This window comes from Galeopterus variegatus, unplaced genomic scaffold (assembly GCF_000696425.1).
Source record: "Galeopterus variegatus unplaced genomic scaffold, G_variegatus-3.0.2 Scaffold412, whole genome shotgun sequence".
NCBI lineage: Eukaryota > Metazoa > Chordata > Mammalia > Dermoptera > Cynocephalidae > Galeopterus > Galeopterus variegatus.
This window is the reverse complement of record NW_007726523.1, coordinates 430099-453018: the sequence shown is the minus strand read 5'-3', so window position 1 is coordinate 453018 and position 22920 is coordinate 430099. Positions and strand designations below refer to the sequence as shown.

At 41.3% G+C, this 22920-nt stretch overlaps 1 protein-coding gene across 1 annotated transcript; it reads left to right on the top strand.

Moving 5' to 3' along the window:
- Nucleotides 1-3848: 3848 nt before the first annotated feature.
- TPMT (thiopurine S-methyltransferase) lies at nt 3849-21997 on the top strand. The gene is made up of 9 exons (XM_008568469.1): nt 3849-3925; nt 5383-5566; nt 6713-6805; nt 9750-9882; nt 12653-12705; nt 13825-13899; nt 17360-17445; nt 18986-19030; nt 21885-21997. The coding sequence occupies exons 2-9, from the start codon at nt 5427-5429 to the stop codon at nt 21995-21997; spliced, it is 738 nt and encodes a 245-aa protein (XP_008566691.1). The 5' UTR covers nt 3849-3925; nt 5383-5426.
- The last annotated feature ends 923 nt before the right edge of the window (nt 21998-22920 follow it).

Here is a 22920-nt window from a genome sequence, read left to right as displayed (position 1 = left end):
ACCGCAGTGGCAGTGGCCGGCACCCGTCTGAAGGCGAGGTAGGCTCCCTGGATCGCAGAGAGGGTACGGGGGAGACTTGGAACCATGCTAGGAGTATGTGAGGCTATGATAGGATTCTCCGGAGTGGGGGGTCCTGCAAGCGTGGACAGCCCAGGAATTCGAGCCCTGAAGTGGGGTTCAAGGGGCAGAAGAGGGGAATGGGAATAACGAGGTCAGGCAGTGAATGACCTTTCTGAGTCCATGATTTAAAGAGACCGCCAAGCATTGTTGTGTCTTAGTGATTTTTAAGGAAAGTGAAGTACTGCCAGAATAGTGAGTGATGCTCTCGGGACGGGGTAACGGGGGTGCTGTAAATATTCTCTCTCTTGCTCTGTGGTGGTGCATTTGTAAAAAATTCACTGTGCCATACTCTTAAGATTTGTGCAGCTTAGGGAAGTTACTCTTCAATTTAACGAAATTTGGGAAGAAAACTAAAGCAGGAACATTTTTTTCCAAAAGGGGAAGGAGACCAGAACAACCTGAGGACTTCATCGGCAATTTCTCTATATAAGTAGGAATTATTTGTGAAATTTGCCTTTCCTGATGCTTGCAATGTGCACTTTTATTGTGTTATTAAAAGAAACTCTGGATTTCTCCAGAAATGAGGTGGACAAGTGGAGTACACGTTGAGAAGTTATTAGAACAGCTAAGTGATTAAATTATATTCATGGTATTGTTATAGTTTAAGTTTATGTGAAGGGAAGAGAGTTATGCAATTTTAGGTTGCCGTGGCTCTATGGTAAAGATTATGCTTCTCTTTTATTTTAAGTAGAGAACTGCTTTATGAAGCCTCTAGTTTATGTTCCAGAGTTTCTGGCTAAAAACGGAGATAGTAAAACTGTAACTCTTTTGCTTTTCTGTACCCACTATAATCAGATATTTTCCCTGACCTCTCAGATAACTCTGAAAGTCACTTCTTGACATCATCAGGGCCTTGCAAAAGCCATTTGTTAACAAATGTTTGCTGAGAAGTGAATTTATGTTCCTGTGCTTTCTCCCTAAATCCTAAACACACTGAGGCCAAATTTTGCAACAAAAGGGGAATTTTTCCTGAAATACCCACTTTGACAGGATGTTTGCCATTTCATGGATAAATCATTAAATTAGACCCGCGAATAATAACATACCAAACTAAACCAGTTTCACTAATGATTAAAGGGAATGTTAGAATTAGGATGTTATTTTGTCCTTAATATTGCAAAGTTGACATTGAAAGGACAGGCATTTTCCTCATACATTCAGATGGATCAGAAGTTATGTTTGCATGTCCTTTTTTCTCAATTCCCTTTGTATGCATTTTCCCATGCAAAAAAAAAAAAAAACTATAAGAAAATTATCTGAAAATACAAATTTATGGAATAAAGATATAATATTGACCAATGCACCTACTTTTGCTCTGACCTGAAACTCCCCCAAAACAATAACAGGACTTTTTAAAAAGCCATAGACCACTAGGATACAGAGGACAGGAGAGGAGACAAAAGCAATACAATTTCGGTATATAGAAGGCAGATAGAGGAAGTGGGAAAGGATTTTGCTGATTCAAGAAAGCTGAATTCTAAACCAGCAATGAGGAAAGCCATTGAGCAATCCTATTACAGAATCCTCAAATGCTCGGGATTAGCAGCAACAGGTACCTTCCCAAAATGCATGGGTGTGGTTGAAACAAGGAGGATTGCTTGAAATTCTGGTTCAGAAAAAGCTAAATCCACAGATTCCCTTTCTCAACGTTTTTGCAACCTGGTGTCTGCCCCTTGTTACACCAGCAGACTTTTGGGGGTTTATTCCCCAGAGAAGGTAAAACAAAGATTATCTAGATTGGGAAGATACAATACACAGTATGGACAGAAGTAACATACTGAAAATATGGAGAGTAATTGAACACAGGCACCACACACACACGCCCACACACTTCTGTCCTTTTCTTATGTTGGTATAGAACAGTGGCCCCAAAGACTTAATCCTTATAACAGAAATTGGAAGAACTGTCTATGGAATGTCTGATCAGCCCAAAGAAAATAAAGCTAGTGACATCTGGGTTTCCAAATGAAATCCATTCATATCATCCTACAGTGACACTTACAATGACCCTCACCCACATTCTTAAACTTCTAATCAGCTTTTTGATACCTACTCTTAAATATGAGCAATTGATAGGAATTGCTAGGTAGTTGAGGAAAGTCTCTAATTTGAAAGATAGAGGCCAAAACAAACCAACAGAAAAAGCAGCTTGTAAGTAACAGGCTATGCAGATAAATGAGAGAAAATAACATATCCATGAAATAAGTACAGAATAACATAAAAAGAGAACATCACAGAACAAAAAGGAGCTCGTGAAAATTAGAGACTTGATAACAGAAAAGAAAAACTGAACAGAAAAGTAGAAAGATAAAAATTAAGGCAATCTAATATAGTTTGGATATGTTTGTTTCCCCCAAAGCTCATGTTGAAATCTGATTCCCAAATGTGGCAAAGTTGGGAGGTAGAACCTTTAAGACATGGGGCAGAGTAGAAGGTGTTTGGATCATGGGCTGCATCCCTTAAGGATAGATTAATGCCCTGGAGGGTGGAGAGTAAGTGAGTTCTTGCTCTATTGGTTTCTGTGAGAGGGTTGTTGAAAGGAGCCTGGCCCTGTCTTTCCTCCCCCCTTCCTCTCTCTTGCTTCCTCTCTGGCCACCCTGTGATCTCTTTGCACCCACCAGCTGCTTTTCAGCTTCTGCTGTGAGTGGAAGCAGCCTGAGGCTCATACCAGTTGCAGCTGCCCCAGAACTGTGAGCCAAATAAACTTCTTTTCTTTATAAATTACCCAGTCTCAGATATTCTGTTACAAGAACACAAAAACATACTAATACAGAAAATGGGTACCGAGGAGTGGGGTGTTACTACACAGACACCTGAAAATGTAGAGGCAGCTTTGGAACTGGGTAATGGGCAGAGGTTGGAAGAGTTTGGAGGAGCAGGCTAGAAAAAGATGATTGCAGTGAACAGAGCATTAAGGGCGATTCTCATGGGAGTGTTGAAGATAAGGCAGAACCTCTTAGAGATTAGTTAAGTGGTGGTGACCAGGCTGTGGATAGAAATAGGAAGAGTACAGGCCATTTTAATGAGGTCTCAGATGGAACTGAGGAACTTACTAGAAATTGGGACAGAGGTCACCTTTGTTACACAGTACTCGGCTCCATTGTGTCCATGCCCAAGAGCTACAGAAGGTGAAACTTAAGAGGATGAACTGGAATATTTGGTGGAAGAAATTTTTATGCAAAATATTGAAGGTGTTGCTTTTAAGTGACCATAGTAAAATGAGTGAAGAGAGGAATGACCTAAAGATGGAATTTATAATTAAAAGGGAACTTGAAGATTTGGAAGATCCACAGCCTGGCTGTGTGGTTGAGAATGAAAGCATTTTCTGGAGAATAATCCAAGGGTGCGGTAGAGGGAGTGGTTGCTAAAGACATTGGTGTGGCTATAAAGCAGCAAGGTGCTAACAGCCAAGACAGTGGCAGAATAGCCCCTAAGGCATTTCAAAGATCTTCGAGGCCACCCCTTCCATCACAGGCCCAGAGGCCTTTGGGGACAAATTCAGCCAGTGGCAGCTGCCCTGCGCCTGCCTTGGGATGCTGCTCCCCACTACAGGGAGCCTAGTGGGAGGGAGTTTGAGTAGTGGGGGTAGATCCATCATGAATAGATTAATGCCTCCCATACCCCCTTTCTCAGGAAGCCGCTGGAATTTGGACTTTACCAATATAAGGGTGGTAAACAAAGAAAAAAAAAAACACCATGGGAAAAAGGAAATAGGAGGTTCAGCAAATGACAAGAAAGAAAACTCCAGGATGATGATCAAGAGAGATCCCAGAATGCTAGTTGTGTACCAGTAGAGAGCAACCAGGTAAGAAGTCTCCAAGAGAGCCTTCTCCAAAAAGATGATACTAATTGGGTATCTGATGATTAAAGAGATTGAGGGTATATAGAGAGGAGATAGGGACAACGGGCAGAGCTTAGAGTTGATTTAGTTAACAAGTACATAGAAATTCCATAAATAAGAAAGACAGTTATTAACTACAGAATTAAAAAGTTGTATAGAAAATGCAAAGTAATCATGAATACTATGTGGCTTAGCTGCGAATAGTATTTACTTAGTCATAATAATTTGCACCCCAAATATTTAATCAAAAGTATGCTACGACTATATTGGAAGGATGTCGTGTGTGTGTTGCAAAGTTGAAAGAGAGCTAAATGCTTAAATTGTAGATACTACCTGGAAATGAGAAATCAAGAAGATACAAAACAAGCATTCTAATTTGAGATATAGAGGTGGATTTCTAGACTCAGCTAAAAGAGTTAAAGATGTTTGCCTCTCATTGGCAATGAGCACTGCTCTGAGTTCAAATAAGTTCAATGAATTCAAATCTGTTGAACTCTTTAAACTGTATTACGAGGGTACTTCAAAAAGTTAATGGAAAAATAGAATTAAAAAGATAATATGAATCTTTCCATGAACTTTTTGAAGTCCCCTCATTTTATAACATTGATAGAAGTAAGAAGTAAATATTAAAATAAATTTTCAAAATTAGAGTGTAAGATGCTAAAAAAAATTCAAAGCTTACAAAAGTTATAAACTCTGAAATGCTGTTTAATTTTGTCCCCTCCCGTTTTTTAACTTAATTACTTTACCTTTTTACTTTAATGTTACAATATAATTTAATTTATTTAAACATCTTTCCTAATGTATAATAAGAGGTACGCCTAGTATAATAAGAGGTACGCCTCTACCACCAGACTCGAATTCAAACGTAATTTTTTTGTATGGCTTTTATTTGGATGTTGAAATATTTTTTCAAAATCATACTGCTAAGGATCGTTGGTTTTCATTTAGTTCATTGATGGAGTTTGGATGTGTTGTCACCTCCAAAACTCATGTGGAAATTTGATCCCCAATGTGGCAGTGTTGGAAACTGATTGAGTCATGGGGGAGGATCCCTCATGAATGGATTAATGCTCTCCCTGGGGGAGAGGGGGATTAATGAGTGAGTTCTCGCTCTATTAGTTCCTGCGAGAGCTCGTTGCTTAAAAAGACCCTGGCACCTTCTCTCTCTCTCTTGCTTCCTCTCGCCATGTGATCTGCTTGTACCCGCTGGCTCCCTGCCACTTTCCACCATGAATAGAAGCAGCCTGAGGCCCATGCCAGATGCAGCTGTCCCAGAATCGTAAGCCAAATAAACCACTTTCTTTATAAATTACCCAGTCTCAGGTATTTCTGTTATAGCAACACAAAATGGACTAAAACATTCATCAATAGAATTATAATGCCCTTAAATAACAACATTGCAAATATTTTCCATTTAGGCATTGGAGACATCTGCTTGTGAGACAAAGGGGTCTACAAAACTATGAATGATACAAGAACTCTACTTGATATTGAAGAGTGCCCTGATACTGAGGTACAGAAAAACCAAGCACTAACTCTGGAAGAATGGCAAGACAAGTGGGTGAACCACAAAATTGGATTTCATAAGGAGCAAGGACATCCGTAAGAAATGTTTGATATATATCAGAGAAATGACTTCTGAGAACCTGACTTTCAAATAGATATAGTAATATAGATACACATTATTTGACTGATTTTTACATGCATGTTTTTATTTTTTCATATTTTCACATCTCTGAAATCAGAATGCACCTATGGCATGTCGTAGTTTAATTGGCAGTGTTTTCTCTTCCCACAGTGTATAAATAACGGTGTTAATTGCAATTGAGGGCATCTTAGATGTATGATGTATGTCTTTTTTTAATCTCCTGCAGCATCTGTGTATTGGTCATGAGTGTTTATTCATACAGCAGCTGCTCAAGCAACACTTATGCTTACATCTCTTTATACTGAAAAGTGGTGGTGTTCTCACTTTGTTTTCCAGTAGCATGTGTTCAGGTGTCAAAGCATTACCTATATGGTGGAAGAAGAGAAGTTGAGAGAAATTAGTAAGTGAGCTAGGATGGTGAGCAATGTATTAGTAGTAGTAGTCTTCAAAGCAGCAGCAATAAATCATGGGGCCATTACTGGGTAAAGTGGTCATTATAGACATTCCTTGTTCTAGGCAGCCACCGCATCTTCCCAGGAAACGACATCATCATCATTATTATCATCATCACATTTGCACACTGAGTAGCAGTTGGGACATCATCCTAAAAACACTGTATGAGTTACCTATGTCATGCGGATGGCCTGAGAGAGCCACATCTCTAGAGAAGGAATTAATTACAAGAGTTACATTTTTCAGAACTACTTCTGAGACCCAAGTACATGTTTCAAAAATTTGCCATAAAACAAATATTATAAATTCGTGGGTCCAGAGGCTCCCTTCCCCCCTCACCAAAAAAAAAAAAAAAAAGTATATATTTGGAGAATTAATAACAAATTTACAAAACATATCAAGGAAAAAATAATTTTTCATTTTTAATTACTAATCAGGAATGCCCCAGGTGTAGGTTAGATTTATTACTAACCGCTGTGTGACTGAGCAAGAGATTGTAATATTACCTACTTGCTAAGGTAGTTGGGAGTATTCAGTGAGATAATAAATGAAAAGTACTTAGTATCATACAGTTATACTCCTTTCCTCTGTGCATTGGGCTAATTAAAAAACAAAAACAAAAAAACCACTTTTTTTTTTCTCCCCAGGCTATTAAAGAAGCATTTGGATACTTTTCTTAAAGGCGAGAGTGGACTGAGGGTATTTTTTCCTCTTTGCGGAAAAGCAGTCGAGATGAAATGGTACGAGTACATAAGCACTAACACAGTCTCATCTCCATGAGGAATTCTTCGGGTGAATATTTAATAGGATATAGGTTTAAAAATTCCATTCTCAGGAAATGCACAGGGATTCTTTACTTTTAGTAGACTATTAGTGATGGGTACACAATTGGAGATAATATTCTCAAAGAAATAGATGTGACATAGTCTTTCCGTATTTAGTTTTAAAGAAAAAATTCATTTGGAACCAATGGGGGAGAAAAATCAGCCTTCCCTCTTACATCTTCTGGATCTTTGCACATGGTTTAGTTTTTGTAGGTGGCTGAAGAATTTAGCTAAGTTAATTTTAAATCTTTGAAATGAGGGCGGACAGAAAAATCCAAAATGAATTACAACATTTTACAAGACAGTGTTTACAGTCCACAGTTCAGCTCAACTATCCCCTCCCCCTACGGTTATAAAACCAGTGATAAAGAAGGTATCCCTTGTGAGTAATTCTTTGTGAAGAGAATTCACATTAATTAACAAGCCACTGTTATTTTGGTTAGCCTAAAGTCACACATCTCAAAATCATTCTCTATACAGAGCTCTGTTGTAATGATAATGTACAGACTCAATCATAACTGGCAAGACATGAATTTATTTGTAAGTTTGAATGTTGAGAACTTTGATCATTAAGCAGAAAAGTAAAAAGGATGCGTGAAAAAGGTTATTATATGTGAAATATAGTGACTTAAAAATGCTCTGTTCCCTATGTAAATATTGATGATTGACCCACAGAGCATACATATGGAGTTGATTCTCAAGCAGAGGTGGTGGAAATTTTGCAACCAGCCCACACTCTGTGAACTTGTAGTTGAGAGTGTTTGTTAAATCACTGCTTTGGTTTAAGATTCAAATGTGACCATGAAATTGAGAAGTTTTAAACTGTACTATCAAACCTCTATCTTACCCAACTCATTAAACCAGAAGAGAGAGTTATTTTGGAAACTACCTATAAGAGAAATATTAATTCTGTAAGTGGATTGTCTTACAGTGCTGTCATAAATATAGCTCTAGGAAAGGTTTTGAGGCAACATTAGGAAAACAATAGGATGAAATAGCCAGTTAAATGTGATTGTTGAGCATTTTGGATCTAAAATCATTCATAATAAAAATATCAGAACTGAGGTATGTAATTGCATGTTATTATATTAGAAGATTTTTCATTTTTGTAACTAATCTTTATATTGAAGTCTATGTTGTAACTAATCTTTATATTGAGGTCTATGCAGACATCAGGTTTGAATAGATAAACTGACCATGAGCTAATCTCAAATAGCGTTAAAATGAAATGTTTGTTTTTATTGCCAGTCTATAGCAGGCTATGGTTCATTTTTCCCTGTGTCGAATGGGAAATAAAAATAAATGCAGCCAATTTTAATAACTTTTTGTTTACATTTCATAATTTCAAAAACTGTGTAGAGAATAAAAAAATACTGCCTTTATGTTAGCTTACAAATTTCCTAAGAAATATGAAAGACAAGTTATTAATATGTTTCATTTTAGAACCATAGACGTTCATGCTCTGCCCACATTGCAAGTGTGTACTCTTGTGTAGATAATAGGTACAATCAGTCCTGCTTTACCTCTTGTTTTGAAAATGTGAATTTTGTTCTCACTTAACTGATATATTATGGAACAATCTGAGCATGAAGTGAATTTTGCATTGGCTTATGTGTGATTTTGTCTGCAAGAAACCTTAGGTGAAAGCAGAAAACTATGCCCAGCTGAAATAAACTGTGTATGAAAAGACAAAATGCACACGTACACATACTTCAAACCTGTCCCTACTACCTCAGTTTATTCCAGGTGCTATGAGCCTCTCGCACCCACAGCTGGTGTTATAGCTTTCCGTTTGATTTTCAGTAACCTTCCTTCTACCATTTCACAGTAACTTACAAATGCAGCCCTTTCAACACCCAGTTTACTGAGTGTTGGAACTTTAGGTCTTCTTCAGAGTAAAGAACCATTTTGTAATACTTATCTATTTCTTAACCATTTCGCATGTGTAAAACTGTTATTAGGTTCCTGGTTTTTCTCTCCTTTTTTTCCCACCTTTTTTCTTTTTAATGTGGCACTGACCAAGTTTTTTAATACACCCTAGCCCCCACTTTCTGCAACAGCCTTGTGATTTTTATTGCATGATTTTGCATAGTGCAGTGATTTTAAGGAAAGCATATGTTATACTATAGCAGAACTATGTTTTTATTTAATTTGACATAAAATCATTATCATGCTTAGGTATTTGTGCCATTAGTACCATTCCAACATCCCAAGACTGAATTCTCTAATTATAAAGCTTACCAGGAAAATATTAGTTATTTTCCTATGGTAATAAAATAAAATCTTAGATAGTTTTTATTGTAAATAAATTAAAATTACCAGATTATTATTGAAATGGATGCTAATGTTCTAGAGCTTTGCACTTCAATATGGTAGCTACTAGCCACATGTGGCTATTTAAATTTAAACTAAATAAAATTTAAAATTCAATTCCTTGGTCACACTAGCCACATCCCAAGAGCTCAATAGCTCATGTGGTTAATGGCTACTATATTGGACAGCACAAATATAGGCATTTCCATTATTGCAGAAAATTGTAATAGACAGCACTGATTTAGGGAAGTTGAAAATCATTTCCTCTAGTCAAGTCCATTTGTACTAAATCAATTCTTTAAGATGTAATTTTTTGAATTTTTAATTTTCTCCTAAGGTCATATAAATCAATATTTCCAAATTCCATATAAAAAACGTTTTAAGAATATATAGATCCACTTTCCTACATATTCTATGAAACCCCATGAACGTGGATTCATACAAATCCCTTAAAATTAAGGAAAATATGTGTTTATTGGGGTATACACCTTTATTTAGTACTGAATTTAAAATAAAAATTTAAGTGTAAAAATATAATTTTATGCAGGTTTGCAGACCTAGGACACAGTGTAGTTGGTGTGGAAATCAGTGAACTTGGGATACGGGAATTTTTCATGGAGCAGAATCTTTCTTACTCAGAAGAACCAATCACTGGAATTCCTGGTGCCAAAGTATTTAAGGTTCGTTTTGGTTTTGGTAAATAATTGTTTCCACACCCCCACAGAAAAGGTTTTCCTCCGCATATGTGAATGAAGACACTATACAAATGTCAGATGGCTGCTCTCTATCACAGATTTACCTGGACATTAGATAATGTAAGGAGCTAGGGCTTTAAAATATAGAGGATGGATGATAGCTAGCTAAATAGATAGATATAGATCTACATATACTGTATGTAAAAGCTGAGGTCAAACCCTCTTTGTTCTCCTGTTTTTAGTTTTTAGTTTTGTTTTGTTTTTATTAACAGGCATTTTCTAAGAACCTATTTTGTGCCAGTCCCTATGTAAGACACTGGAGAGATAAAGATAACACAGTCCCTACCCTAAGGAAGCACTTAGCCTGGGAGAGAAGAGAAACAGGGACAAAGTTATCTGTAGTACATGGAGTGAAGTGTAACGGCATAGGGTATTACGAGAACAGACAGGAGAGTCACCGAGCCCAGCCTGAGGGTGCTTCCTGCAGCATGGGGACAAAGAACAGGGTGTAGGTCCATGGTGTCAGATGCCCCGGGAAGCTAGGACTTCATCCTGCACAGTAGGGTGTTATATAGGAGCAGGCACAACCAGATTTCCTTTTGAGATAAATCACCCTTAGGGCCTCATGGGAGGTAGTTTGAAGGAGAGAGACCAGACAGGAGATTGTGGACAGTGGCCCAGGAGAGAGATCATGAAGGGCAGAGCAAAGAGCGTGACAGGCATATAGAGCACATAATGTGAACTAAGGCAATGTGTGATGTCAGACCAGCAGGATTACATGACTGACTGAGTGAGGACCAAGGGTGTGACGAGTTCACACGTCCAGCTCAGGTGACTGGTCGGATGGTGGGGAATAAAGGAGAAGCAAGTCGAAGAGCAGAGAAAGTGAGTTTTGTTTTAGAGGTGATGAGCTTAAGGGACCTTGGAATGGCAAGGGTTTTATGTCTCTGAAGCACAGGGTGGTGTTTGGGCTGGAAATGATAAATTTCTGAGTTGCCTTCAATTTATGACCAGAAGCATACAGTGGAACTGCTTCACCACCAATGTACCAAAAAATAAATACCACACAAATGAGAACAAGCAGAGGCTGTTTGTTCAGAGGGAGTCAGCCACCTGGGTTTGGCAGAGACTCAAAGGCAGGCAGAGGTGTGGGGAGCTGCATAGTGGAAAACGGCGAAGGCTACAGGTGTGGGGGATCCCAAGGGGGGCAGTTGGAAGCGGGGCTTTCATGTGGTTGGTTTAGGGAGCATATTTGGCTTTCTCTGGCTGGCCCTGAGTTAGAAGGGGGTAGTGGTAAAAATTTGGGAAGCTGGTGGTCACTGACCAAGTCTCTGCAGAGGTTGTGGTTTGGCTCTCCAGGCTGGTTGCTGCAGAGGTTGTGGGTCAGAGTTCTTTTGTCATATATGGTCTGTGCATCGTCCATATGTACATGTAGTCTCTCACAAAGTACTCTTTTCTAAATACTGAAATTAATTGCTCAGATCAGTAGGAGGTTTGATAGTACTTTATTTTACAGCTTCCTCCTACCCCGTTCTCAAATCATCTAAGAATTCCAGGAGTTTACTGAGTCCAAAGAGGCTAGTCCTGCTTTCCACACTCCTCTGGAACGATGGTTCCCAGCCCTGGCTGCACATTTGAAATCATCTGTGGATCTTTAAAAAATTCCCGATGCTAAGGTCTTACCTCAGGCCATTAAATCAGAATCTTCTAGAGGTGAGGCCCAGCATCAGTGCCACTTAAAGCTGCCCAGCAATTTCAGTCTGCAGCCAGATTTGAGATCTGCTGGCTGTTCTCCCTGCCTGCAAGCCCACTTATCTCTGGGCTGACCCCCACAGGGCTTCTGGGCTGGTCTTCACAGACCCTCCCTTTTCTACTTGTAAACCTGTGTATACGCCACATCTCAGAATAAAATTCAGCCTGTCCTGATGCAGCTATCCTACTCTGCCCTTCATCCCTACCCCCAGCTCCCAGACTTCTCAGATTGTGTCATGTTACTCCCCCTAGTGTATACCCCCAGTCCACCCCCTGTAATGTCAGCAGGTACACCGAGGGACCCTTTCAGAAGCTATTTCTTGTTCAGCTTTTCCCAAGGCTCCCAGACAGTCCCCTGCTCTGTCTTGTGTGTTGCAATAGTTCTTGGGCACACAGCCATCACAGTACGGGCCATTCCATGTTGTAATATTTCTCTGTGCCCATGCCTCTCTGCTTCAGGCTGTCCTCAGTGCGATCGGAGACTGTTTCAAATGCACACCCACTGTCTAGAACTCAGGGTAGTTCTATCCACTAGGTGCTCAGTAAATAAATGCTCATCAGCTGAATGATTGAGCAAAAAGCAGGGAGTCGGTACAACTGCTCTTTTCCTGAATAATTGAAAATATCTGACCATTGCATATCAGCCTGCTGGGTAATTGATTGACCTGTGGATTTATCTTTAGCAGCGTCAGAATATCAGTACTCTGCTCAAGTAAACAATGCTAGAATTTTAACAAGCTCTGAAACAAAGTGTATCTAACTGATCTTCAGAGTTACCCTGTGATTTTCATCTTCGAATTGGCCAAAAAGAACCCCACACAGGTTTTAGAAGAAAAAAATTAGGTGCCATTAAAGTGCCATAAAATTGTTTACTTTAATTATTTCTAATAAGCATTCTCTTTCTATCACTTTTGGTTTGCTTGGGCCCTCCTTTCTTGCCTTAACCATTCAAGTATCTCCTAATTAAGTGGAAAAAAAATTTTTTTTCATTGTGTCATTACAGAGTCATTCGGGGAATATTTCATTGTACTGTTGCAGCATTTTTGATCTTCCCAGGTAGGAGTGAATACTGCATCTGCACTTTTAAAAACTTCAGTGCTCGGGCCGGCCCGGTGGCGCACTACTTGGGAAGCGCGGCGGCGCTCCCGTCCGAGGGTTCGGATCCCACATACAGACCGGCTCCCGCTCACTGGCTGAGCGAGGCGCGGGAGCAACACCGAGGCTTGCGATCCCGTTGCCGGTCCCCGGTCCGGTACGGGGGCAACACTGAGGGTTGCGATCCGTTGCTGGACACGGAAAAAAGACAAAAAAAAAAAAAAAAAAACTTCAGTGCTCGGGCCGGCCCGGTGGCGCACTACTTGGGAAGCGCGGCGGCGCTCCCGTCCGAGGGTTCGGATCCCACATACAGACCGGCTCCCGCTCACTGGCTGAGCGAGGCGCGGGAGCAACACCGAGGCTTGCGATCCCGTTGCCGGTCCCCGGTCCGGTACGGGGGCAACACTGAGGGTTGCGATCCGTTGCTGGACACGGAAAAAAGACAAAAAAAAAAAAAAACTTCAGTGCTTGCAAGGCAGTGCTGGCATGGGGGTAGGGGTCTTTTCATCACTTGCATCCACTTGTGTAGCATCCATAAAGCACTGATATGGGTCTCTGTTCTGCAGTTATTTTCATCACAGCCTAGATGTCTGTACACGTAATATGTTTGTCCTTGAATAGCTCCCAAACTACGGAAAACAGTATTATGACCCTAGGCAGGTAGGGGAAAGGAGAGAAGAATAAGACAGTATCTTCCACCTTGCACCTGGGCCTGTAAAAGAAATGAATTGCAAGGTGCGAGGGAGGCGGGATCTCACCTCCTGAAAGTCCCTGATACCTGAGCCCGGAGCTAGGAGCAGAGTTGTCACACGCTGTCTTTTGTTCCCTCTTCTTGCTCCCAAGTCAAAACAGAATAAGGAGGCTGCTGCCACAGGCTCCTAAATCTATTAGGAGATGGACAGTTCCCCACAGCCAGGCCAACATATCCCTGCAGACTCCATGAGGAAAAGCAGACATGAGATCCCAATTTCTTGATGATTGAAGTACTAATGTGCACCATGAGGAACAGTTTGTCATGTTAAAGATTTGAGTTTTCTTACCTAAAATGTTGCATTTTTTTTTTCTCTTTCTTTCTGGTAGAACAAATATTGGCAAATTTGACAGGATTTGGGACAGAGGAGCATTAGTTGCTATTAATCCAGGGGACCGCAAATGGTAAGTAATTTGGTTTTTAAATTATGTTGATTTTTTCTTTTTTCTTTTTTTTTTTTTTTAAGCCTTCTTTACTTGGTATACTGTACTTTTTCTGGGTTCCAGGAAATTAGCTAGACTTTTAACAACTTGAGATAGCCTATTGTATTTAGAATTAAAAGACTTAAATTCAACACCAGCTTTGTCTAAAAATTATAGAATTTGGCTATAGGGACCTGAGTACAAGACGTGTGGCTCGGACACTTCCAAGCTGTGTTGTCTTGGTCAAAGTACCCAACTTCTTAAAGCCTCAGTCATTCCTCCACAAAACTGGAATATTTCTACTAACACCCTCATCACCATCTACACTGATGTACCTGGGTAACACTTGCTGGACGCTTGGCATGTGCCCGGCATTGTTTGAAATACTTTATGTGGATTAATACTTTTAATTCACAGAACAATCCTGCAAGGTATATGCTATCATTATTCCATTATACAGATGAGGAAACTAAGGTCAAAGAGATTAAGTTATGTGTCCAAAGTTAGGCAGCCAGTGGGTGACAGAGTTGAGATTCACATGCCTGAAAGTCATCATTCCCTAAGGGACTGACAGTCCTCAGCCTTTTGCTTTTCTATCTTATATTCATTCCTTTAATGATCAATTCTCTTGTTACTTTCATTCAGTAATTCAACAAATAGTCGTATTTTTTAAGTTCCTATTATGTTCTAAATATGTGTGTGTATATATATTTTTAAATATATATACACATATATGCACCAGATGTTGGGGAAATAACTAAACAAATTGTACATAATATTTGTCCCTATGATTTTTATATTGTCAGCTCTGTTCTTTCTCCCACACATCCACATCACATTTCCAGTGTCTACTTTGCATTTCCCATGTGAAATCAGTGTCCTTTATCAAAGTATCACCTGAGACTTCTTTGTCTCCATAAAGCACCACATTTGTATACTAAACTCAGTTCTGCTAAATGTTTAAATTTGTCGGTGTTTCCCACTCCCTGAGGCTGTTCATCTTTGCTATGAGGTTAGTCCCTCTGGGGACTTTGGTGTACATGGTAAAGTCCACAAGGCAGTGGAGAGCAAACTGGAAGTCCCCAAGCACAGACCAAAGGCAGACCACATACATTGTGTATAGATATTTCCCCAACATCTGGCATAGCATATACTTAGCACATAGTAGGAGCTTAATAAGTAGTTCTTGAATGAATGAATGAAAGCAAACTGGATTTAAACCAAAGAAAATACACTGTTTCCTACCAACCAACACCACCTCATCTGTCCTTAGATAAAGGCCATCCAAGTAGACTCTGAGCTGTTTCATTCACAGTGTGTGTGTGTGTGTGTGTGTGTGTGTGTGGTGTCATAGCCCCAAGCACACCTGAGAACATGTTGGCCTTTGTTACCAGGATAACTACTTTGAAGCAACAAAAAGATATGTTCTCACTGATCTTATTATATCAGTATTTCATCTCAGTACTATTGCGAGTACTGGGTGTCTTTCTGCTTAGATTGCACATTGTCAAGTACTGATGTGTTTTCTGCTGTGACTCTTGAGCCTCTTGCCTAACAGAAATCAGAGGGGCACACCTCTCTCATTTTTCTGAATGTTTTGAGATTGAGAGAGAAAGTTCACATTCCAAGAGGAGTGAAGTTTGTCAGTCCTAGGAAATGCTGACAAACTAGTCTGACTGACCATCTTCATGGGGACAGCAGGTTTCTTCTTGCCTCTTCTTAAAAACAAGAATCAGAAAGTTAAGAAGGAAAGGTTTCTGCTCAGAAGTTTGCAAGGAAGAACGATCCACTGGAGCCAGCTCTTAGGGGAGCTTCTGTCAAGGATGCAGAAGGGAATAATGGTAGCTAACCCTGAGCGATTACCATGTATGTACCAGGCAATGTTGTAAGCACTTTATATGTGTTAGCTCATTGAATTCTCACTGCAACTTGTGAGATAGTTACTAGTCTTAGCCCCATTTTACAGGTGAGGAATGTGAGGCACGCAGAAGTTATGAATTTGTCAAGCTTACATGGCCAGTAAGCAGAGGAGCTGGGGTTTGAGCTCAGGCATCTCGGAGTCCACACTCCTAATGCTCACACCGTACAGCCTCCCTGATTTCTCAGAGAACTCTGGACTCGGATCACAGTACAGCCAGGCTCTGTGGAAACTGGAGCGCCAAGAGCCAGGACCCCTCCCTCTGAGCAGGGAAGCTTGTCCGTCTCTGCCTGTCCCTCACCGCCTCTCCATCTCTCTGCATGTGTCCCCTCTGCCCTCCTACCTTGACCACTCAGCTTCTTCTGCTTCCTCCATTTCTATTCTCAAATATCTGACTTGCTCACAAGCCTCAGCTGCCTCAACTCCAGCCACCACTCAGCACAGAAGCCCCCAACCTTCAGTACAATGACCGCAGCAAACTGGCAGCCACTCTTTGGGTTTCTTAACTCAGTTTCCCAGTGGAGTCATCTGATTAGTCTACCTCATCACTCCTTACCAGGCCCGGCCCTGGGTCCCATTAGGGCATGCCAGTCAGACATGGCTGGGAAGGAGTGTCACCTGCTCCCTGAGGCACTTACTGCGAAGGGACAGTTCCAACAGCACTCATGGTTTATGCCGCACTTCTAGAACTTTAATTTCATACTACCTTGACTTTTTGCCTGCTTGGTAGTCTTGTCTTTCTCCAGCTAAATAGAGGGAAGGGATTGTGGTTTAACTCTCTTCTATGTGCCATTGGAGAAGTCACAGTCACTCAGGATATTTGTTAAACTGCAGCATCCCAGGCCCCACAGCAAACCTACTAAATCAGTCTGTGGGGATGGAGCTCAAGCATCTTTTCCTCCAGCAAGTACCCAGGTGATTTTTATAGCCAGCCTGGTCTGGGAGCCAATGCCCTGAGCACGCAGAAGCATGCTGTCCTTCAGGAAGTTCGTGTCCAAGGTCAGCAGGCCCCGAGTACCACATCAGGCTGGAAGGAGTTTCTGCTGCCCTTACATGATGCCTTCTGGTCTGACCAGCTCTGAAAGCAGAACTCAATTTGATTCCCATTTTTACCATGTCCCAGCTTAGGCAGCACGTATAACTGGCTGAACACATTCTCACTTTTAAAATGAGGATCAGGCTGGTCCAGAGGTGGTGAATTGATCACAACCAGGTACAGATTTCTTCGTTCCTTGTCTACTCCCACTGCTTCACTTGACTAGCCAAAAGGAAAAAGAAAAAATGAGAATCAACTTCATGTGGTTGTCGTAATGTCTTTTTTTTTTTTCAATTTTTTTTTTTTGGCGGTTGGCCAAAATGGGAACCGAACCCTTGACTTTGGTGTTACAGGGTCATGCTCTGACCAGCCAGCCCTGGTTGTAATGTTGATGAAAGTAAATGCTGGCTTCCTGCCCTGCCTCTTGTCCCCTCCAGCCTTCACCCGTGTAGAGAAATGTAATGTATACCTTCTTGTGTTCTTTTCAGCTATGCAGATACAGTGTTGTCCCTGCTGAGAAAAGGGTTTCACTATCTCTTGTCTGTTGTTTCTTATGACCCCACTAAATGTGCAGGTAAGGTTTTGTATTCTTTTTCTAGTGGCCTACTTTCCTGATTTAATTCTAGGACATAGATAAGGATTATTTTCTTCTGATTTATCTCATAGGAAGCATACTGCTTGTATGCATGTGTTGTATACATGAAGATAAGTCTTATTTTTCACTAATGGGAAGTGTAAACATTTTTTTCTCTTCCCACACTGTACGAGTTTTTCTTATATTTTTTTCCCATTTTATTCAGCACTCATAGCTCAAACTATAGAAGAGGGGGGAAATAGAGGATCCTGACATCAAAGGGACATCTCAGAGCCCTTGATTAGGAAGAAGGAGAAATTTGATTACCTTGCTCTGGATATTGTAGATCCATTTCATCCATGGTGGTAGATGTGCTGGACAGATGCTGTGCGTACGCACCCAAATATACCCTCGTAGGGGGATGGGAGGAGAGGTGGAACATGGGGAGGTAGGAGCTGTGCAGGAAGATCCCTAACCTATTGCTTTGTTTTAATTTCTGAAATTTTATAATTTATCTATTGCATTATTTTTTGGAGGGGTGTGGCAGCTGGCCAGTATGGGGCTCTGAACCCTCGACCTTGGTGTTACAACACTGTGTTCTAACCAACTGTGCTCAACCAACCAGCCTTTCATCACTCTGTTTTGAATTTGTAAAAGGGATGTTTTCTTCTGGACTCGATGCATTTGAACATTGATTGAAACTTAACCTTTGTCATGGCTAGATTTTATTTTCAAGAAGTAAAAACCAAATACATTGATTTTTCAATTTAAGAATCCCCTTTCTGATTTTTAATTGAGCTTTTTAAAAAATGCCTTGTTTTATAAATATTTACATATGCTAGTATTTTCTTTCTATTTGAATAAATCAGGTCTTAAAAACATTAAAAGATGAGACCTAGTGACCCTAATTAAGTCTAAGACAATCAGTTGGAAATAGAAATTAACAGAGGCAGAAGTTAGCTCTGCTAATCTGATTTAAATTCCATTCATGAACAGGAGGCCTAAGGAAGGCTTTTTTTTTTCCCCCCTGTGGGAAAAAACACAGCAAGCTCTGTGGTGGTGAGGTCTAGAACACTTCTGCTCTCAGAAGGGGCAGAGCCTAAGGTTCCTTATAAAGTCAGTGTACCGCAGCAGAGTGGGAGGAGCATACAGAATGTGGGTGAGTGCAGGAGTCAATCAACAGTAGAAAATCAATACCCCAGAAGATGAAGGATACCCAAGAGGAATTTGCTAATGGACCCCACTCTGATTTCACCGTTCTGAAATCCCGTGGCTGGCTTGGCCATCTCTTCTAAGCTGGAGATAGGCAGGTAACATTGCCATCTTCTCAGGAAGCCAGTTTACTTCTTTGGTATGAGATTTGCAGATGAACAATTATAAGAACATGCCACATCTTCACCTATTTGGATAATTAAGTTGCATATAGAATAAGTGCGCCTAGGTCATTGGAAATAAGCTGAGAAGTAGGCCCTGAGAGTTTATTTCTCCTTAGAATTAGAAGATCTATAGAAATTATTTTTCACATTTCTCTTTTACTTAGGCCCACCATTTTATGTTCCAGATGCTGAAATTAAAAGGTTATTCGGTAAGTTACAAACTCATTCTATAACTTTTAAAATAAAGTCCACAGTTAACTGTTTTGAGCTGTTAGTAAACTATTAGTATCTAAATGTCTATACAATTTTGAACGTAGAGACCATTTTATTGAAGACTGTTTTATCCTAGAAAGGAACCAATCTCTGTAATATGTCTAGCTATATGCTTAGTGAGATGGTATATTTATTTTTGCTTTTGGGAGTTACAAGTGATAGTAACAATTCAGAGGTCAAAAAGTTTATCCTTAGCATTTCCCCATTTTCATTAAAAAGAAGAGAAAAATCTTCAGTACATATTGTTTTTAAAATCATTTGAAGGTCTTCCAGTCAAGATGGTGGAATAGACGGTCCCCAGCATCACTCTCTCCCACAAATCAACGAATTTACAACTATAAAAATGTAACATCAGCCACGGTTGGGGCCACTGGAGCTCAGGGGAAGAGGAGGAGAGACCTATAGAATTCATGAAGGCGGGAGAAACCACGAAGAGAGAAAGAAAAAACTGCTCTCAGTGTTTCGGGCCGCAGCTGCTTTAATGCTGGAGCACGTGGAGCAGGAGCCGGCAGAAGCCACAGCTGTGCCCTTTAGATGGAATCACTTGGCGGCAGCAGGGAGAAGAGGACTTTGGTGGCCCCCAGGACTGCAAGACCACTAACAGGGTTCCCGTGGACCCACGCAGGAGCAAGGAGCCAGAACAGCTGAAAAAAGGGAGCCACTTAGAGGCCGTTGAGTCATCACAAGGGGCCAGCACACAGCCCATCCCATGGGAAGTGTTTGGAGCACAGGCAGTTGGGAAGACAGGCCCACCAGGAGAACACTGGGACACAGCAAGGACAGCCGATCCACCCCCCAGTCAGTGCAGGACCAATCAGAGGAGACTGGTCAGGAATGCAGAATTGCATGGGGTGCAGTTTGATGAAAAAACTCAGGACCAGATCAGAGTTTCTACACAACCCAGGTGCACTGAGTATCTGGAGAGCCGGACGTACCTAAAAGTAAACCATTAAACCCTGAGCTGCACAAAAAGTCTTCCCTAGGGAAACAGCAGCAAAGCAGCAATTTAACTCAACCACACAGCTCAAGTACTGGTTCCCACAGGAAGTTCCCCCAGGTTAGAAGCAAGCAAAGGACAAAAACTTAGTTCCGGTCCAAGCACACCATGAATGCCTTGGGGCCCATGAGGGGACATGAGGCATGGAGCCAGGGGCAGGACCCCCACCCACAACCACGCACACTGCCAGCACCTCAGGGCCCCACACAGGACCCTGAGGATTGGTACCAAAGACTGGACCCCACTCCCACATACAGGCATACCACCAATGCCCAGAGGCCTGCCCAGGGACCCAGAACTAGCAACCAGGGACCAGACCCCCCTCCCACAACCAGGCATGCCATAACAGTGCCTCAGGGACCCAAGGCATGAGGAATGGGACCAGACCCCTTCCCACAACCAGGCTCACCACACCAGTGCCTCAGGGCCCACGCTGGGACCCAGGGCATGGAGAAGGAGACCAAACCTGCCTCCCACAACCAGGCACACTACACCAGTGCCTCAGGGCCTACTTGGGGACCTGGGGTATGGAGAATGGGATCAGACCCCCCTCCCACAACCAGACAAACCACGCCAGTGCCTCAGGGCCTGCCCTGGGACTCAGGGCTTGGAGAAAGGAACCGGATCCCCCTCCTACCACCAGGCACACTGCACCAGTACCTTGGGGCCTGCTGTGAACCTGAAGCATGGAGAAGGGGACCAGACCCCCCCCTCCCACAACCAGGGACCTCGTGCCAGTGTCTAGGGGCCCACCTGGGGATCCAGGGTATGGAGCCAGGGACTGGACCACCCTCCCACAACCAGGCACCCTGTGCCAGCACCTTGCGGCCTGCCCTGGAACCCGGGGAATGGAGCAGGGGACCAGACCCTCCTCCCACCACCAGCCATCCCATGCCAGCGCCCCAGGGCCCACACAGGGACTCAGGGTATGGAGCTGGGGACCAGACCCCCCTCCTACAACTAGGCACCCAGTGCCAGCACCTTGGAGCCTTCCCTGGCACCTGGGGCATGGAGAAGGGGACTGGTCCCCCCTCCGACAACCAGGCACACTGCTCCAGTGCCTCAGGGCCTGCCTAGGGACCCGGGGTAAGGAGCTGGGAACTGGACCCCCCTCCCACAACCAGGCACACTGTGCCAGCACCTCTGGACCCACTCAGGGACCCGGGGCATGGAACCAGGGATCGGACACTCTCCACAACCAGGCACACTGCCAGCACCACGGAGCAGGCCAAAAACATCTCCTCCATGTGGGTGGCCCACCACAGCCACCACAATAACCATGGCCGCCATGAAGGTGGCTAGATGCCAGCCATTGGAGTGAGATGACACAAGGAGAGTCACCAGCAGAGATAAAGAAAGGAGGATGTCTGTCTCCACAGAACCCATTTCATAGTAACAGAAGAGACATCTGGTGTATGATAGTATTGGGGGACCTGATCACACCTCTCAGCATTGGACAGATCATCTAGGCAACAAATCAACAGAGTAACCATTATTCTTTCAGAGGAAAAGAAGAAATCTAGGGTGATTGGGGGGGAAGTGGGAGAGAAAGGGGGATGAGAGATTGGACAAGGGGCATAAAGAATAATTACAATTTGTAACAATATATATGCTAGTAATATTGTTTTGATCAACATATCTCAATGTTGAACCCCCAAAATATGTATAATCAATTTTGATTCAATAAAAATAAAAAATAAAATAAAATAAAAATCATTTGAAGTATTTTTAGAAGAATCCCTGATGTCATTCTTCATAAGGTTTTAACTTGTAACCTTTTCTTCTTGTTTTAGGTACAATATGCAATATTTATTGTCTTGAGAATGTTGATGCTTTTGAAGAACGACATAGAAGTTGGGGAATTGACTACTTTTTTGAGAAGTTATATCTCCTTACAGAAAAGTAAATGAAAAAAAAAAAAAAAAAGAAAAGTAAATGAGATGTCAATAAAATCAAGTAACATCAACATGTTTCTGAGCAATTAAAAATTATGCTAAAGTCTGAAAATATAATGGATTAATTTTTTAAACTGTTCATAAATCATGTCATAGATCTTTGCTCAAAATGCATATAACTCCTTGGGAAAAAAATACATACTAAAATGTTAAGGTAGCGTCTTTGGAAAGGAGAGTATGATTGGGAGTGAAAGATTGTACCTGTGTGTTTCACTTACAGGTTGCAAGAATTTTTTACAAGGTACTTCTTGTATAATTAAAAAATAAAAGAAAAATTCAATGCATATATCCTAAAAATATATAATAAACATAGAAAAACCTGACATCCTTCATGAAATTTAGAACCATTGAAGAAATTTAGTACTTAAATTTAGGGTGATCCAAAAAGTTACATAAAATCCTAGCTTTTACTATAAACCCTCATCTTATACTCAAATCCTATCACCCGTTTTTACATGTTTTCTCCATACGTAATTTTATATGTAACAGAATAAAAGAACAAATAGAAAATTTTAATTAAATAAAGCTATAAGAACAAAATTTTTCCCAAACTGCAATAATAAATTAAAAAGAAAAAAAATGTTTTTTCTGACTTTGGCGGTTTTTTTGTTTCTTCTCATTTAATCTTGTTTAAATGATTAAGGCTTATGAAGTATAATGTACTTAGGACTGGGTTCATGGCTGTTCATTATGCAAGTTCAGATTGAGAATTTTTTTTTTTTTCTTTTTTTCTTTTTTTGTGACCAGTAAGGGGATCGCAACCCTTGGCTTGGTGTCGGCCGCACCGTGCTCAGCCAGTGAGCGCACCGGCCATCCCTATATTTTTGGTTTTTCATTAACAATCACACTTTGTTAAATCAGACCTTCTTTTCTA

Coding starts and splice junctions, on each gene's coding strand:
- TPMT (XM_008568469.1), top strand. CDS start 5,427: ATGAATGATACAAGAACTCTACTTGATATTGAAGAGTGCCCTGATACT. Junction 12,706..13,824: donor AGCATTTTTGATCTTCCCAG/GTAGGAGTGAAT, acceptor TCTTTCTGGTAG/AACAAATATTGGCAAATTTG. Junction 19,031..21,884: donor TGAAATTAAAAGGTTATTCG/GTAAGTTACAAA, acceptor TTCTTGTTTTAG/GTACAATATGCAATATTTAT.